Below are 18887 nucleotides of genomic sequence, written 5' to 3' on the forward strand. Positions count from 1 at the left end.
TCATGATAAATGAGAAACCCTGCATATCATGTCTGTCACAGATTTCTTTGGTATTAGTTTGCAGTGGTTCATTTTCCAGTCTGTATTTAATTACCACAAACATAGGACATCACACATACACAAATATAGCTTATTAAAAAATACAGCAGTCCACCCTAATCCACAGAGGATATGTTCTAAGACACCCAGTGGATGTCTGAAACTGTAGATAGTACCATATCCTATATACAGAGGTGGGCAAAAGTAGGCTTACATTTGTGAACATGTGAAGCAGACTTTCTTTATTTTATTCCTCACCTACATGCTTAGAGAGAGGAAGGGAAAGGAAGAGAGGAAAGAGGGAGAGAAGGGGAAGAAAAGGGGGGAGTGGAGAGAAAAAGAGAGAAGCATCGGCCCACTGACTTCCAAACCATATGTGCCCCGACTGAGATCGAACCGGAAACCTTTTGGTGCACAGGACTATACTCAACTGTGCCACTCAGCCGGGAAAGCTTATTTTTGTATTATTATTTACTTATTAGTTACTGTATTATTAACACAACTGTAAACCTACTTTGCCAACCCTGTATAGTATGTTTTTTCCTAAACAGTAAAGTCCTCACTTAACATTGTCAATAGGTTTTGCAACTTTAAGCAAAACAACCTATGATACAACCAATTTTACCATAGGCTGATTTACACAAATAAGAACTAAATTCCTAAAGCATCTCATCAATGTTATAATAAAACGATGTTGAGTAAAATGTTATTCGAGAACTTGGTGTACATACGTACATACCTATGTAAAGTTTAATTTACAAATTACACACAGTAAGAGATTAACAATAACTAAAAATAGAACAATTATAATATACTGTAATGCTTTGTGAATATTGTCTCTTTCTCAAAATATCTTTCTGGACTCAAGATTCTTATGAAGATATGAGATGATACAATGACTACACAATGAGATGAAGTGACTTAATGTCAGTCTACTATAAGTGTTAACTGAACACAAGCAGTGAGACACCTCAACAAACTAATTACCAAGATGGCTACTAAGTGGCTAATAGGTGGACAGAATATACTGTGTGGACGTGCCGGACAAAGGAATGATTCACAATGGCATGAGATTTCTTCACCCTACTCAGAGCAGCGTGCAATTTAAAACTTATGAATTGTTTATTTCTGGAATTTCCCATCTAATATTTTTAGACCTTAGGTAAGTAAAACTACAGAAAAAGAAACCACAGATAAGGGGTCTGTAATCAAACAAAAGAAAGCATCCTTCCTATTAAACAACCAATCAGAACAACAGTCAAGAGAACTTAACATATAAATTCTGTAGATATTTAACAATCAACTAGATGATAATGTTAAAGTGAGAAAAAAAATCCTCATTTATAAAACACACACAGCTACTCTGACAAATAACATGTGAAAGACACACAATAGTCTTATGATAAATGGTAATTTTTTAATCATGAAATTGTTACTCTGCCTGTCAGAACTAGCCTATCTAATAAAAGGGTAATATGCAAATTAACAGTCATTTGTCACAAGATGGCGGTGTCCAGTCCTCTCAGCCCCGCCAGAGTCTCCCAGTCCCAGGGGAAAATCCCTGAGAGTGGGCAAGGTGATTGTTCTGGGCCCGGCCATGGATGGGGCTCGGGCCTGGTTAGGGCGAGAATGGGCTTCTGGGCCACGGAGAGCCTCTGGGCAGTGGGCGCAGAGTAGCCAGGCCCCAGAGAGTTACTGGCACATGGATTTGTGAGCAGGGCTACTAGTTTTGTATATAATTTTAAAGTGATATTAGCCTCTAGGTGCAATACCTAAAGAAGGTATTAATTTATGTTGTTTTCCAGCAGGGAAATATTTATAAAATAAATGCCATAAAAAACATTTTTGAAATAACTGATAAAATTGGAATATAAACTATAGAACCTATAGAACATCATATTGTATCAAGAGTATCCTTGTTTTTAGGAAACACACTTAAGTGTTAATGGGTATTCAACCTAATTTCAAATGGTTCATAAGAGAAAGAGCGAATAATAAAACGTAGCAAATTAAAAAACTAATCAATGTGGAATTCTCTGCATTACTCTGTATTTTATTTATGGATTATTAACAAAGAAAAGAGAAAGAGAGAGAGAGAAACACCCGTCTGTTGTTCCACTTATTTATGCACTCACTGGTTGATTCTTATTTGTGCACTGACCAAGAATTGGACCTGCAACCTTGGCATATTGGGATAAGGCTCTAATTAACTGAGCTACCTGGCCAGGGCCTTTGCATTATTCTTGCAACTTTTCGTTAAATTTGAAATTATTTCAAAATTAAAAGTTTAAAAAAATTTACTTTTCCTTTACTTACCACCTGTGTAATCTTAACTCAGTTTTCTAATTATAAAATTGGATCTGTGTCACCTCTTTTGAAGGACATTGAAGATTAAATGAGAAATTTGTTCTAAAACATTATAGCACTTATCATACAGATTATGATCAACAAAAATTGGCTTGCTTATCTGCAATTGTATCAAGCTTTGTATGAATAAAGTTGGGTTGAGTCTGGGGATTCTCACCTACCTTTAGAAATTGGCATCCTCTAGTCCTGATAACCAGTAAGAAAGGCAAGATAGTGATCTATCTTACCTGGCCCTAGAAACTGGCATCCTCGAGCCCTGACAGCAGCCCATAAGTTGGCAGACAGCTGCTGAGGGTTCTGGTGCTGTAATATCAGTTCCGTTACAGTTCGTTCTCCGAGTGAACGGGCTGCACGCATGGCTCTTACACGACCTTCTTCCTCTACCAGTTGACAATTTACAAGTGTCACCAGTTTCCTTTGCATTGGACGGCTCAGTGCACTCTGGTTCAAACTAGCTACACCTTTAGGAAAAAGGAAACAAAGAAAACTAACATTTGTTTTTTTTTTCTATTAAAAAAGACAAGCCAATTTTTATTATCTGTATTTAACTGTTAAGCCACAATTCCTAATGAGCCTCCTATAATAAATTTTCTTTTCTTTACTCAATCTACTTCAGTTTATTGCCAGTCACTGGTAATAAGAGCCTAATTTTTAGTTACTTCAAATTTTATTTAAGTATCCTCTTCTCTGGGTTATATGAGTCCCTCAAAAGAGAGTACATTTGGTTTATTTAGTCTATTTACTAAAATTATTGAAGGTAAATATAAAGTTGAATGAATAAAGTTTAAAAGTAATAAACAGCATTATTTTTTTTCATTATATAAAAGATATTAAGAACATGCCTTAGTGATAAGATCTTAGATCCTAATTCCTTTTCCTGACTCAAGGACATTGCTCCAACAATCCTTGTCTTTCTTCCATATTATCATTTTTTCCCTTCCCACTTAATCATTTCCATCAGCATTAATAAGAACAAGAAAGCTGTATTTCATACATCTTAAAATTGCAATCTGACTTTCTGTAATCACTCTGACATTTCTTATCCCTCTAAATGTATTTTCTTTCCATAGCAATTATTTATAACATGCTACATAATTTTTTTAAAAATATATTTTATTGATTTTTTACAGAGAGGAAGGGAGAGAGATAGAAAGCTAGAAACGTCGATGAGAGAGAAACATCGACCAGTTGCCTCTTGCACTCCCCCTACTGGGGATGTGCCCACAACCAATGTACATGCCCCTGACCGGAATCGAACCTGGGACCTTTCAATCCGCAGACCGACGCTCTACCACTGAGCCAAACCGGCTTCGGCATAATTTTTAAAATTATATTTATTGTTTATTATACTTTCTCCCTTTTCTAAACATGAGTGCTACAAGGGCATGCATATTTACTCAAGTTTCCCCAAGTGCCAAAATAGTGTCTGGTGCTTACTAAATGGTCTTTAGATATCTGTTCGATGAATGAATGAGGTGTACAGGGTAAGTCTCTCTCTCTCTCAAAAAAATAAAAAATCACTATATCCAAAATACCAAACAGTGAAAAGCTCAGAGCAGGTACAAAATAAATACCTGATTTATTCGTTCAACAACATTTTATTACATATATGATGTGCTAAACACGGGGTATGCAGTGTTAAACAAAACAAAATTTCACTTCTGTCACAGCACTTAAATTTATTGTGTTTACATGGCTATCACCCCCAACAGACTGCGGGCTCCGTGAAGATAGGGAATGTACCCTCTATAAGTGCTCAATAAAATTTAATGAACGATTCAATGAATAAATGAACACATAAAACTTCTTAGCCAGAACCGGTTTGGCTCAATGGATAGAGCGTCGGCTTAGGGACTGAAAGGTCCCGGGTTCGATTCCGGTCAAGGGCATGTACCTTGGTTGCGGGCATATCCCCAGTGGGGGGTGTGCAAGAGGCAGCTGATCGATGACTCTCTCTCATTGATGTTTCTGACTCTCTCTCTCTCTCTCCCTTCCTCTCTGTAAAAAATCAATAAAATATATTTAAAAAAAACCCAAAAACTTGTCTTAATAGGGCTTATCAAAATTAATATCCTGCAATAGCACTACTAGTTTAATCAATGAATACAATTATTGTTTAAAGCTCAATGTTGTATGTCTCATGAATTATTAAATAACAATATTAGTTGTTTTCAGGAAATAGTATAATAAATGTTTTCAATCAAAAAGTTTTCTAAGATCTCTCCAAGCAAATTCATTTCCCACAACTCAAAATGTTTTAAGAAGGCATCAGCAACAAATTTGTCTAAGTAAATGTATTACCAAGTCCTCCTCACCAGAAAAAAAAACTTTTTGGGAACTTACCTTTACCTCCACTTAGTGGTTTTAAGTAGAGTGCCAAATCTTCAACACATTTCTTTGCAACTTCATAATGTTTGTTCTCACCGAGATTACTTAACTTTATTGACTGATGGTCTGGTACCTAAAAACAAAACAAACAAAAAATTCAAGAAATACATCCACCCAGCTAACAAGCTGTTATTTATATATTTGATGATAATCTTGGTGAGTATAAATTATAACACAGAGACATACACCGAGGTAGTGTAAATAAAATTAAAGGCAAACACCTAATAAATCTGCTTTCCAAGAATCAAGAATATCATACTTAATAGCAGGGGTTGGGTGGGTTAATGGATGAAGAAAAGAAGCAGGCAATTAATAGTACTCTATCAATGCTAATTTCTTAGGGTTGATAACTATGCTGTAATTTTAAAAGATATTAATATTAGGGGAAGCTACAGAAAGTTATACAGGTTCTCTGTATAACTTTTGCAACTTTTTCTAAAAGTATTTCAAAACAAAAAGTAGGTAAAAAGGATAAGAATTTTTTCCCCTTTAGCATTAAGTGCCTTCTTACTATATTATGTACTTACTATATTTACTGTACCCCCTTGCTAGAATATAAGCACCACAAGGTCAAAACTGCAGCTCTGCAATTTCTACGAGTGATCTTGAGAAAATTATTTAACTGCTCCAAGTCATGGTTTCCCTATCTGCAAAATGAAGATGAAAATCCCTATTTCATTGTGCCATTATAAAAATTCAATTTAGCTTGTTGGGGGTGCAGGGCGAGGGGGGCCAATGGGGAAAAAAGGGACATCAGTAATACTTTAAACAATAAAGATAAATTTTAAAAATGTTTAAATTCAATTTAATTTAACAAATATTTATATTTATGGAGTTATTACCATGTACTAAGCACAGTTTTAGGCATTAGGCCCCTATCAGTGAGTTAAACAGACAAAATTTTTTGCCCTTGTGGAGCTTACATTCTAGTGGAGAAGAGAGAAAGCAACCAATAAATTTAAAAGAACCTTAAATGAAAAACATAGTATGATGAAAGGTGATCAATACAAATTATCCAACAAGAATAAGGAAAATTAGGATTACTGGAGAGAGGTTGCAATTTTTAAGGGGGATGTTCCAGATAGGCTTCCTTGGAAATCATGACATTAGAAAGACTTAAAAGAGGAGAAGAATGAACATTCTAGGCAAAGAGTCACTACACAAAAGCCCTCAGGTGGGAGTACTTCTGGCATATTAACAACTGACTGGAAGGCAGTGTGGCTTAAGCAGAAAGTGTGAAGACAGCTGTAGATGAGCCTGAAAAGATAAAAGAAATCATACTGCATAAGCCTGCAGGCTATTTTTAAGGATCAACTCAGAGAACAAACAAAATACTTTAAACTCGGTTCTCTGAGTTGATCCTTAAAGTATTTAAAAGACAAACACAATACTTGACATATAGCAAATAATAAATGGTAGCTAGCATTACTACAAAAAGTTTAAAGTATTTTGTCGGACCTAAGATGCCATTATTTGCAAGAGCCACCATTATTTTCTGCATTGTTAAGAAAAAAAACATTGCCAATTAAATTACAATGCACTAATAATTCAACTGCATCTTGATTTCAGAGTGTCTGAATTATGAACATTGAGAAGAAATGCTGTGTTTTAATAGGAAAACCTTAAATATGAAGATACTATGGAACAGGGTATTTTAATTCATTGAGTTTTCTAAGATGTGACTGATTAGAAAAATCCTTACTTTCTTACTTTATGTAATACATGATGTACAGAATCTTCTTCCTCACTTGTAAAATGGGGATATTATATACCTGAAAAGCTATAGCAAGAATCTACATATATAAAAGCCTAAGTGACAGGCCAATCGTCCAACAGCTATGATGCACACTGACCACCAGGGGGCAGATGTTCAATGTAGGAGCAGAAACCACAGGCATGGAAACGTGGGACTGATGAATCTCAGAGGGAAAGGGGGAGTGGGGGTGGGAAGAGATTAACCAAAGATCTCATATGCATACTAGAGGCCTGGTGCACTGATTTGTGCATCAATGGGGTCCCTCAGCATGGCCTTCGGAGATTGAGCCAAAATCAGCTCTCCGACATCCCCTGAGGGGTCCTGGATTGCAAGAGGGTATACAGGCCAAGCCAAGGGACTCCACAGGTACATTAATCTGTGCACCGGGCCTCTAGTTAATATTAATAGATACTCAATGTTTACCATCATACCTACACAAAGCAGAACTTTATTAAATGAAAATTACTGTAAATCTAGGGTCTTGCTCTGATTCAATAAAATGATTATCAATAAGAAATAGTTATTTTATAGCATGGTTTTTGATATATTCATTCTCAAATAGGACTTATTTGATCACTAGAGGCCCAAAGCATAAAATTCATGCAAGGGGCTCAGCCCTCACAGCCGGCAGCTATCTCGGCCCTCACAGCCCCAGCTTCGTCCATAAGGTCATTTGGCTATTTGGTTTAATTAGCATATTACACTTTTATTATTATAGATGTCAAGTGAAATTAAAAAGAAAACAAAAAACCTCCCTTTGAGGTTTCTAGTTGGTTGCTCTCTGGCCAAAACTTTGATTACATTTCTTTTCATACCACCTAATGAATAAATAATGATGTACTAGGGGCCCGGTGCTTGAAATTTGTGCACTGGGGGAGGGGTATGTGTCTCTCAGCCCAGCCTGTCCCCTCTCACAGTCTGGGAGCCCTCAGAGGATGTCCTACTGGGGAGCGGGCCTAAGCCACAGTCTGGCCTCCCTCTGTGGGAGGCGATCAGGCTGATCAGGGGAAGGCCCCATCTCCATCACCCCACTGCTGCTGATACTGGCAGCTACTGCAGTTGCCAAGGTCTTTTCATGAGCACAGACATCAGTCCCTTCATCATGAAAAAATGTCTGTGTCCGCTCCAGGCCTGCTCAAGTGGCTCGGACAGGACCCCCTGTCTATGTCCCCACCCACCAGCTCCTGCCTGTGCATGCCTCCATTGGGAGCAGCCTCCGCCTCCAAAGCAGTGTGATGCTAGCACTGGCAGACCTGTGTGCGCCTCTGCTGGGGGCAGAAGTCCCCGTCCACCAGCTCCTGTGCACGCACAGCCTGTTGGTGGGTCATGACTGGCACACCGTTAGGCCCAATTAGCATATTACCTCTTTCTATATATAGATAGATGCTTATATCAAAATTTTTCTTATCCATCAAAATGACTTATAAAATAAATTTTGACCACAGCATTGAACACAAAGAAACATATAGCCATAATAAAAATGATGCTTTTGCATAAGGATTTATGACATTAAAGAAAGACTTTTGCATAATATAATTATGAAAATCAGGTACACTGAATATTTTTACATATCAACTATTAAACATACCTTGTACCCCTTAATGAACAAAGTACTATTATATGTTACACATACCACATTAGTAAAATCTTGGAAGTTTACCTGGGCTCCAACTAACTGGAGAAGTGCAAAGTTGACAGGAAGCACATCAATGTCGGTGTTGATGGCAGTCTGGTCAAAGGGGCAAGCTTTTCGGTGAAGTTTGTTCAAGCAGGTCTTGCAAACAGTGTGTGAACAACCTAAACTGATGGGTTTGTGCACATTCTCATCAAATTCATTATAGCAGATTGGACAGGACAGAAATTCTGTCCATTGAGCTGCCTGCACAGGCATTGTGGAAGCTGGATGCTCGGGTTAGCAGTCTAGCAGATCATTATTTTGCTGTGTAGTGTTTTGTAAGCTGGAAATAGACAAAAGTAAGAATTAAACATATATTCTTCATTCCCTTTCAAGAGCTAATTGTATAGTCAACCATCACAGCCTCAAGACCTAAAACACTTCTGAGCAACTTTGAATATTTTGGATATCTTTTTCTTTAAGTCTATTTGCTGAATTGAATTTCTGAAATTTTGTCCAGAAGCATTATTCTAACAGTGTTCCTTTCAACTAAAAATATTTATATTGGTTGCTAATAAAACAATCATCAGAGCTATCATTTGTTTTTCTTAACTATTATGAGCATAATATTCCACATTTCATTTTTAGGAACACACATTAATTTGGATCGCTGATTTAAAAAAAAAAAAAGTGTTTCCCATGGGTATCTACTACCCCAAAACATATTAAGATATGGCCTAGAGTTAGTGAACTTTGGAAACCCTTGATCCAAATAATATCGGAGTGAGTCAAGTGTGAAGAAACAGCTTTGCCACCTGAATGACCACATCAATCCAAGGATATCTATTCAACTTGGCAGCTTCACAAAAGAGAGAATCTCTGGTCAGGATTTGATTAGGAGGCTAATTGAGGTTCTGAAAATCCTATTATAATAAAAGTATAATATGCAAATCGACCGGAGGTGGAACATCCAGTCACTATGACGCACACTGACAACCAGGGGGCAAACGCTCAATGCAGAAGCTGCCCCCTGGTGGTCAGTGCGCTCCCACAAGGGAGTGCACTCAGCCAGAAGCCGGGCCCACGGCTGGTGAGCTCAGCAGCGGTGACAGGAGCCTCTCCTGTCTCCACTGCAGGTGGGCAGAAAGTATCGAGGAGTCTTCGACTGCGGACTGCGAGAGGGATATCTCACTGCTGGCAGGTGGACATCCCCCAAGGAGTCTTGAACTGAGAGAGGGCGCAGGCCAGGCTGACAGACCTCCTATCTTCTCCTCCCCCCCCCAGTGCACGAATCTTGAATGTGGTTCTCTACAATACTTTTGACAAAACATAATTTGTGATTGATAAGAATATATATATATATATATATATATATATATATATATATATATATATTACCAAAACTGTCAGGTCCAATGAGCAAGATATAGAAGAATAGCCCTGGCTGGTGTGGCTCAGTTAGTAGGAGTGCCATCCTATACCAAAAGATGGTGAGTTTGATTCCCTGTCAGGGCACATACGCAGGTTATGGGAGGGATTCCCCTATTGGGGCATGTGCAGGAGCCAACCAATCCATCGTTCTCTCTCTCTCATTAATGTTTCTCTCCTTTCTCTCCCTTTCCCTTCTTTTCTCTCTAGAATCTATGAAAAACATGTCCTAAGGTGAGGATTAAAAATAAAATAAATACATCTTTTAGAAGACTAAAAGAATATTAGCATCTAATAATTCTAAATTGAAAAACTGCAAAATATAAATTTTTATTTTTGATATTATAGTGAGAAAAATTATATTTGTATATGATTAAAAGGCACATGGGAAAAATAACAGTTAAGCTTTCTTTTCTTATTCCTAAGATCCAAATGTTTGTTCCATAATTTTTAGTAAAATAAAATATTTAGCCCTAACCAGTTTGGCTCAAGGGTCCTGGGCTCGATTCCGGTAGAGGGCATGTACCTTAGTTGCGGGCACATACCCAGTAGGGAGTGTGCAGGAAGCAGCTGATCAATGTTTCTCTCTCATCGATGTTTCTAACTCTCTATCCCTCTCCCTTCCTCTCTGAAAAAAAAAAAAAATCAATAAAAAATACATTAAAAAATAATAAAATAAAACATTTAGTATCAAAACTATGCTGTCCTCTAATTAAAATCTTTAGAACTTGAACATTCTACAGTTCACAAGTTTTCTGTATCTTCTAATACTAAACTTATATAAGTCTGACAAAGGCTCTTTGGTGAACAAGAAATCTCGGTATTTAGGGCAATTAAACAGACAATGGTTTATTTCATAAAAATGTTTATCAACCAAAATATATTAGTTCCACAGAAATTAGATGTTTAAAAATGAAATAAGATTTAGGACAGAAAGGTCTATAAACTCATTCTCCAATATCCTCACATCCAAATGAATTTTATTAGCCTTTATTGTGCTTTTATGTTCACAATAACCTAAGGTTTTAAAAATATCTTGTAAAAATAAATGATAGGGTTTGCTATGTAAAAAGCTCCCTATACAAAGTTTTCCTCAAATAGCTCTAATGAAATGCATCTAATATACACTGCCACACCTATTAATGCCATCAATCTTACAACCAGTCAGTTGCCTTTCAACTTTAGGAATGAGCACTAAGTAGGTTAATACATTACTCCTTGAGTCTATATAACATTTTTAATGTTCAGCTTACCAGGCTGCAGAATTATAAAAGGAAAAGGCCTCTGAGGAAGAATAAATTGTATCTTAGGTCTACGATTGAGAGCCTTAATTTAGTTCATAACTTGAACTGATAAAGTATTTATCAAAATAAAACACTGCATCTATTTTTTTTCTTCATAATTTCAACCTATTTGGAAATGCTAATTCAGGGGGTCAGGGTATCAAAAGCCAGTGAGTAATATAAAACTAGTAGCAAAATACTTATTCCTTATAGTTTTCCAGGATTATCCCCAAATGTTTTAAAGTTAGTGCGTGTGTGTCTGTGTGTGGGGTGGGGTGGGGTGGGGGAGCATTGTTTGAACATAAAAATTGTATCTTTCATATTTTTACCTATTAGCTTTAAAGTGTTTTAAACTATTCCAAGTATATAAAGAATATACTTGATAGTAGTATGTTTATATTATCCCTTATATATTTCTAGGTCTACAAACACCAGATGCTTTAATATTAATCAAGTTTAATTTCTAATAGAAATTTAATGTATAATACCTTTAAAAGACAGATTGTACCAAAATTTTGATAGTAACTCTGCAAATTTTCCTTCTGCTGTGTGTCCGATTCTAACTTTCTAACAGGAAAATTATGAACTAAATTTTCCTTATTTACTATTATTAGAATGGTTTGATTTTTTAAAAATGTTTTTCTTCAGTACCATTATCAATGAATTCTAGATTCCTCAATAAAGAAAAATACAAAATAAAAATTTACCTAAAACAGAGTTCATGTTGTTCACCAAAACATTTAATTAATAATGACAAAACAGGCCTTTCATTTATTTTAAAAAGGCACTTTGTAAACATTTACCTAGAATATATTTTTATAATTACAAAAAGTAATAGTCTATTGTCTTTATAATTTAACAATGGCAAGCTAAGAAAATACATTAATGTGTAAAATTTCTAGATTTATATTAATACATTCCATAGTAACTTATTTGAATCTATGGAAACCTAAATTACTAATAACATTTATAGTTAATATTGATGTATTCATTCTAAAAATGCTGCCAAAATATCTCAAATTGAGGTAAAATGGATGAAAAAGCTCTAGATATGCAAAGGGACTACTTAAGAAAAACATTCTAATTAATTTTTTGTATTTAACTAACTTCAGTTATTAGTTACTAAAATTGAAGATGAGTAAAACGATAAAGCATAGGAGAAACATTACAGGTGGAACCTTAAACACATTTTTACTCAAGTCATTTTTAAGACTGTAAGTCTCATATGATACAAATTATAAACTGCTCTAAAAGCAAACTGCATACCAGCTAAGTACTTTCATTTTCTCATAACAGACTGCCATGATATTGTGCAGCTAGTTTATGATTATCTGATTTTAAAATACCAGAATAAAGTTTATGTCTCTTTCACTATTGTGTGTGTGTGTGTATAATTTTATAAAGATGTAAAATTAGGGCTCAGGTCTGTTAATTAAAACACTCTTTGTTTTCATTCTAGTTTACCCATGTGAAGAATTTAAGCTACTGAAATGGACTTTTAACAGTATTTAAAACCTTTAAAATAATTACTTTTGGACTTAAAAATAGTATTTAAAGCATCTTAAGTACAATTTAGACCTTAACCTACCATACAAACAAAACCAACAAAGCATTCAAACATATAAAAACATATTTTCATGTCTTTTAATTCAGATAATTTATTTATTGGAAGAGATCCTCTAGAACAGCACTGTGCAATAGAAATAATGCAAGCCACAAGTACTTTAAAATTTTCTAGCAGTCATATTAAAAAAGGACAAAACAGGTAAAATTAATGTTAATACCTTTTCTTTAACCTAATTTATACAAGGTATCATTTTAACATGTAATCAATGTAAAAATTAGTGAGATAATTTTTTGAATTCTTTGTTGTTGTACTTAATTTTCAAAACCTGGTGTGCATTTTACACTTTCAGCACATCTCAATTTACACCTGCCATATTTCAAATGCTCAACTGCTGCTACATGTGACTACTATGGTAGCTAGTACTGGACAATACAATTCTCCTTAAAATTAAAAATAATACTCAAAAGTAAATTTTACTCAGAATTTGAGGTGAAAGTCACACCTACACTAAGAAGGTTTCCAGAAAATTAGAAAACCCTGAGGATTATTAAAGATATAACTTACAACAAAGACTGGGTGCAAAACATTATTTTTAATTTTCAGCTACCTTTATTTGACCACATGCTTCCTTTTTCCATCAGTAGAAAGTGAAACTTCAACTCAGTCCAAAACAATATGCAAGTACTTATTATAAAACCTTGCTGTAAGTTTACTTAGCATTCTTAGATATTATATACAATATACAAGTTCTATTTTTTTTAATATGAAATAGAACTTCTTTCAAACTAAAAGACAGCAGGAAGTGAATTAATAAAAACAAATGAACAACAACGAAAAAAGAAAACATAGGAACAAAGGACATAAAGTATTCTTGCATGTCAGATTAACACAACAGTAATAACAGATCAGGAGTAACTCAAAGGATTCACTAATCAACACGATAGCAATCAAATGCTCAAATAGGAGCCAGTTTGAATTACAACATCTGCTTTTGGAATATATGTTTAACATTCTGGGTTTTTGTGTGTGTTTTTTTAAAGAAATTTCCAAACTCCACAACTCTTAAAACAAGAATCTCCGACCAAAACGGCAATGTTGAAAAAATGGTTTCTATTTCTTCAAGAATTGAATGTGGAAGCCAAACAACAGATAATGGGATGTGATGTTAGAACAGTGGTGTCGCTCTTTAGACAGATAAAAGAAGGTAATGAGGGGAGAACTCTTCTTAATGTTTCAAGAAGCCTTAACTAAATTTGTATATTTAACTATAACAAGGCTCCACAGGCTAACTAAAACATTTGTTTCTTTGCTTTTGGGAAATTACAGCAATTTAGGATAGCAACGTGAGCTTTCTCAGGTTAATCAAAAGTTCCTACTGGAACTTCAAAGTTTGACTAATACAAAAATGGAAAGGATTCCTTTAGCAATTTATTTGGGATACAGAGCCCTAATCGCAGCGGGTGGTAAAGTAGGAATTAAAAAGAAAGGACCTAGGTAAATGGAGAGTAGGAATGAAAAGGGAACCTACGTGGTTATAAAACAAAACAAAACAAAACACATAAAACACAACAAACCGGTAGGGAATCGCAAGATTAGATCTACTTTATGTCAGTGATTCCTTGAGACTATTTTGGTCCTACCTGCTGGTATCTTAAAAAACTCCTTTGCGATTCGAAAGATGTAAATGACAGCTTACCCTCATCTCCTTCCTGAAAGCTAAGGACACAGCAAAGTAGATCTGCCTCTGAGACACAAAGATGCTTCCTACCATTCTCCTAAGATGGTGGAAGAGTCTCCCCTGGAGAGGCTTCCCCAGGAAGGAAAATTGAAAGAGGGGGGAGAAGAAAGCCGTCGCAGAATTCCCTTGCTCCGTTTCGTGCCAATGTGCTCGGTCCCATCCACTGGGCCACCGACCACTCTGGGCCGGCCTCCCCCTCCCGGGAGGGTAAGCCTTCCCAGGGCATTGTTTGGCCGGGGTCCCTATCGACTCCTCGGATCGCCTCCACCATCCCTGCAATTGGGATCTTGGGAAGCAGCCCCAGGACGGAAAGCTAGGAGAGTACTTGGTTTTCGAGAACCTCCTGCAAAGCCCCTCTTTCCTAACTGGTGTAGGAAGGGAAGGGGAGCCTGGCCTTGGCTTGGGCGGATGCCTTAGGGGTCAGAGGCGTCCCCTCCGCAGGAGTCGAAGGAGGTGGCCATTGCGCCAGGCCTCGGCATGGAGAAAGCCCGGCCAAGGCCAGGGGCCTCCTGGATCTCCGGACTCCCGGGTGGGGTGTCAGGTGCGGCCCTCCGTCCCCCAACCCTCCGTTTACCCACCGCGACAGAGTACAGGCCCCGGGCTAAGATAGGTCTCCCGCCCGATCGATCGCCGGGGACCGGGGACCCGGACTGGGGCCCCCCCGAGCCGCATCGTGCCCGCCCCCGCCCTACCTGTGGGGGCCCGGGCGGGGTCGCTAAGGGCCGCTCCCGGGAGCCCCGCGGCGGCGCGGCTCGGCGACACAGGCGCCTCGTCTCGCCGGGGCAGAGCTCGGCGGCGGCTTCACGGCCTCAAACTCCATCGGGAGCTACAGGGACAGCCCCGTTGGCGGCGGCGGAGGCCGCGACGGGGCCTCCTCCTCCTCCTCCCTCCACCTCCTCCACCACCACCGCCTCTTCACCATGGAGGCGGACCTGGAGGGATCCAGACCTAACTCTCGCGAGAAGATACTCCCCACATCACGCGAGAACACGCAAAGCCTGGAGTCAGGGCGGTGGGAGGAAAGCGTAGTGATAGCTCCAGCCACCTGGTCGGCGCGTTAGTCTCCCTCTGGTGGAGCCGGACCACCCCCGTCACGTGACCAGGGGAAACTGGAATATACCGTGGGAGGTGCTGTTAGGATGCCTAGGCAAGCTGAAGGGGTTTATGGGAAACTCCCAGCACACTCATCTGTTCCTGGAGCCAGCCTCTTCTTGGACATTGGTTTGAGCCAGTCTGCCCGCCCTCAGGATATTCGTGAAAATCGTGATATTCGTTTAACTTAATCTGATACGTCTGTATTACAATCTTATCACTCTCCCACAATCAGATGTTGACCCCATTCTTCAATTCCCTCTAGGTGCCAACCAATCTCCCTGATTTAAAAAAAATAAAAGAAAAAGAGAGCATTTGTTTGGCAGGCAATAACGCACACCTCTTTACTAACGAGAAAATTGTTTCTCAGAATCTGGCAGACATCAAAATTCAAGTACAAATTTTGGCACTAATAACTCCACAAAATTTGCTGCACGGTATTTCACAGTCAACTGCAAGGTATAAATTATTCTGTTTTTATATCGGGAGAAATAGGCTTGGAATAGGGACACGGGGATTAATATTTATGGACAACTTACTATGTGCCAGGTCCTGTGTTAATAAAAATTTCATTTTTATTATTTTTACTTTTATTTATAGTTCATTTACTCATCAAAATAATCCTAAAAGGCAGATACTATGTATTCTGTCCCTGAATAGAAGCTGAAAAACTAAGGTTAAAATGACCATGAATTGCAATTAAGCTCAAGGCACTTTCTAATATGAAACCAGATATCCAACAAAAGAATCTATAAAAGTAAACCCACCATGAATTAGAAGACATCTGGAAAAATAGTTTATAACTATAATGAGCTTAATAATAAATATTAATGCCTGGAAGACCAAAAAAGTACCAATTTTTAAAAATTCAGTGGCCACCCAAAGACTGTTCTCCCATACATTTTTATCCTTTTCATACTCTTCTATTTATGAAATATAAGCCAATCCTAGAGGTTCCCAACAATGGTTCATTTGATTCAGAATTCCATTGATGTGTGTGTTTGTGTGTGTTTTCCATTTTACTGGACAGTTGTACACGGTGATCTGATAAGTTTTTTCAAAGGTGGACTGACCACTCACTATATTTAAAATTACAATAAGAATTTCCTTTCCCTAGCACTCCCCACTCTATTTTCTCCAACTCCATTTCCAAAATCTAACATACATTAATTTTACTTATTTATAAATTTCATCTCCCTCCACTAGAACTTAGATTTCATGAGTGCAGGGGTTTTTGTTGATATACCTAACTTCTAGATATTGTAAGCACTCCGTAAATATTTGTTGAATGAATAGCCAGGAGAAATAGTTTCCTTCCTTAAAATTCATAGATGTACACAAAACACAAAGCTCACCATTCCCATCTCCAGTTTATTATTTCTTATGTAAACATATATGATAGTTACATCCAACGAAAAAGGGAAAGGATTTTCTCTTATACAAAAAACAAAACAAAAAAAACTACCTTTCCAAGATCTTTTACTCAAAAATGCAGTAAATGAAGAGGCTTAAGACAAATATTTTGCATTTTCCCCATCATATAGAAAAACAACCAACCAAAAGTGAACGTTTAAATGAATCAATTCAACACTTCACTTTGTCATGCCTGGATTTAAAAAAAATTTTTCATTTTCCTGAAATTGTTTAAGCACATCATGCAAACAGACATTCACCTAGAAATGTTTTGAGATCACTCTGTGCTAAATGGGCTGGAATAAATAAATAAATAACCATCACTTTCACAAAACACCCCTTCCCCACACGCAAAAATCTCAAAGTGCTTACAAAAAATTTCACAAGAATCTTACAAGGCACACATAAAACTTAAACATAGTTCAACCATAATTCTGTTTTAATATCAAAGATGAGTAATTCATAAAAAACAACAGCCAAAAAGCTTACTATTTGTTCACCCACCCCATCTGCATCCCTCCCCAACTAAATTTTACGTAGAAAGCAAAAATAGGAAAAGTATTTCAAACACAAACGATTTCTGATAGAAAAATGTCTACAAATGGCCAAGCATAGATCAAATGGGCAAGAAAATTTAGTATGGCACTATCATGTTCTCCAGTGGAAGAAAAACACTATTTGCTTTAGAAAATTTCTGTCTCTGAAGGAGTGCACAAATAGCAACATTCATAAAGACACCAAACTCTCTTTTGCTTTCCCCTCTCCTCTGTTCTCACGAACTCTGGAAGATTTAAATATAAAATCAGAGAATTTTAGACCTGGAAATGATATTACAAATGATCAAGATCAAAGTTATTATTTTGCATATAAATTTAAGAGATGCTCAAGAAGAGGTGACCTGTCCAATGATATAAATGGTGACCTAAGGGGTCATGAAGTTGGCTTTCTTATCAAATATGAGAGCTAGATTCTTTAAAGTCTCTCTCAGAGTTAAAATTCTATAGAAAATATATTTTTTTCACCAGTATCACAAAAAGAATAATTAACATTTGTAACAATCAATATGTGATTCCCCACAAAATTCTTATAAATGGTACAAAGTATGCTACATATTAAAATATGGAAGGGCTTCAACAGATACTAAATATAGCAGAAATGCTACATAAAGCTGAGGTGAGTAGAAGAGGAATAGAACATCTTGAAAATAGGATGCATCCAGTCAGGCTTCTTTACTAAAAGTGGTTCCTGTTTAGAAAATACGACTTGCCCTGCAATATATTTTAATCTGCTTTATGACAACGAAGTTTTGTGTAACATGGAGACAAGGATATTGGAAAGCAATGGCTCATAACACAATCTGAAATATTACTGTAAGTAAAATAACCATATGGTTATGGTTTTGCTTTTGGCACATTTCTGGAAATATAGCCTAAAACTACAGATGGCTAAGCTTTTTGTCAACATATAGTAAATACAAATTGCATGAATGTTAATGACTATTAATAATTAAGAGAACACTAATAGATATCCATGTTTAAACTGTTCGTCTAGTGATAAGAAAATTACTATGTATTGACAATTTGTAAAGAAAAGGGAATGACTACTGACACACACAAAATGGATGAATCTCAAAGGGCATGCTAGTTGAAAGAAGCATCTCAAAAGAGCTCATACTATGATTCCATTTATGACATTCCAGAAAAGGCAAGATATACTGATGAAGAACTGTTAGCAGGATTTAGAGTTAGGAGGAGGAACTATTGTAGCTACAAAAGGGCAGCATAAAGGAGTTTGCGGGGTCTGGGGGGGTGATAGAATGTTATGTATCTTGATTACAGAGGTGGTTGCATAAATCTATATATGTGTTAAAATTCATGAAACTATATACCAAAAACAAATCCTTTAGCAGATGGGATCACTGTTCGAGAAAGGAAATGAGCAATGAGAAGGAGCTAGATATGGGAAGTGTTCCTCTTACTTCAGAGATGTCTGCTATAAGTGTTTTGAGCATACCATTCCTATTACCTAGATACAAAATTGACAAAGGTCAGCTTTACTATATGTTAACTAAAAGATAAAAGCGTCACCCAGCTGACATGGCTCAGTGATTGAGTGTTGACCTATGAACCAGGGACACATGCCTGGGTTGTGGCTCAATCCCCAGTATGGGATAGCAGGAGGCAGCTGATCAATATCTCTCT

General features: G+C 37.0%; 1 protein-coding gene across 6 annotated transcripts in view; it reads right to left on the reverse strand.

Moving 5' to 3' along the window:
* RC3H2 (ring finger and CCCH-type domains 2) overlaps positions 1-15013 on the reverse strand; it is a 36478-nt gene extending 21465 nt beyond the window's left edge. For 4 of the 6 annotated variants that reach the window (XM_036411862.2, XM_036411861.2, XM_036411859.2 and 1 more), the window contains exons 1-4: positions 14874-15013; positions 8211-8508; positions 4750-4867; positions 2634-2867 (exon numbers count right to left, since the gene is read on the reverse strand). In XM_036411862.2, the coding sequence (XP_036267755.1) occupies positions 2634-2867; positions 4750-4867; positions 8211-8441 (583 nt within the window). In that variant the 5' untranslated portion in view covers positions 8442-8508; positions 14874-15013. Of the gene's footprint in view, positions 1-2633; positions 2868-4749; positions 4868-8210; positions 8509-8980; positions 9089-14873 lie in introns of those variants that run through there. The other 2 variants (XM_036411860.2, XM_036411864.2) reach the window with 2 other exon arrangements.
* Between the last annotated feature and the right edge of the window lie 3874 nt (positions 15014-18887).

The sequence above is a fragment of the Pipistrellus kuhlii genome, unplaced genomic scaffold (genome assembly GCF_014108245.1).
Source record: "Pipistrellus kuhlii isolate mPipKuh1 unplaced genomic scaffold, mPipKuh1.p scaffold_m20_p_43, whole genome shotgun sequence".
Taxonomy (NCBI): domain Eukaryota; kingdom Metazoa; phylum Chordata; class Mammalia; order Chiroptera; family Vespertilionidae; genus Pipistrellus; species Pipistrellus kuhlii.